This window comes from Trypanosoma theileri, assembly GCF_002087225.1.
Source record: "Trypanosoma theileri isolate Edinburgh chromosome Unknown TM35_Tth_58_V1, whole genome shotgun sequence".
Classification (NCBI taxonomy): domain Eukaryota; phylum Euglenozoa; class Kinetoplastea; order Trypanosomatida; family Trypanosomatidae; genus Trypanosoma; species Trypanosoma theileri.
The window spans coordinates 30,095-30,477 of NW_021639900.1; the positions used below are offsets into that span (position 1 = coordinate 30,095).

General features: G+C 46.5%; 1 protein-coding gene across 1 annotated transcript; it reads right to left on the reverse strand.

Annotated features, from left to right (window-relative positions):
• Position 1: 1 nt before the first annotated feature.
• On the reverse strand, positions 2-286 carry TM35_000581120 (uncharacterized protein; the record flags this gene model as incomplete). The annotated part of the gene is made up of 1 exon (XM_029030881.1): positions 2-286. A coding segment is annotated over one exon (285 nt), but the record flags the coding sequence as incomplete, so codon positions are not given.
• Positions 287-383: the final 97 nt, after the last annotated feature.

The window sequence follows — 383 nt, forward strand, 5'->3', positions numbered from 1 at the left end:
TTGATGTGGCCTCACTTAGAGAACGTTCTGGTACACCTGGTACTTGCAGTTGACCTTGATGCACATCTTGCGCACTTAGAGATGCATCCATTTCTCCTTTATGAGCTTGCGCCGGAATCGAATCAGGAAAACGGTACGATATATTATCAATCTTCCGAGCTTCCTTATACGCCGAACAATTTAATTTATGAATCCGAGTCGTACTTTCATCCTGGGTACATTCATGATCACGGCTTGCTGTTATAAACAAATCACTCCATTCCTCAGCACCTCTGTTTGCCATCACCGCCTTTGGCCGTCCAGCATTAACAGTAGTAGTCCCTGTTGTTTGTGTTGTTGCTGCTGTTCTTGCGGTACGCTGGCGGCAGAGGTCTGCGTACTTC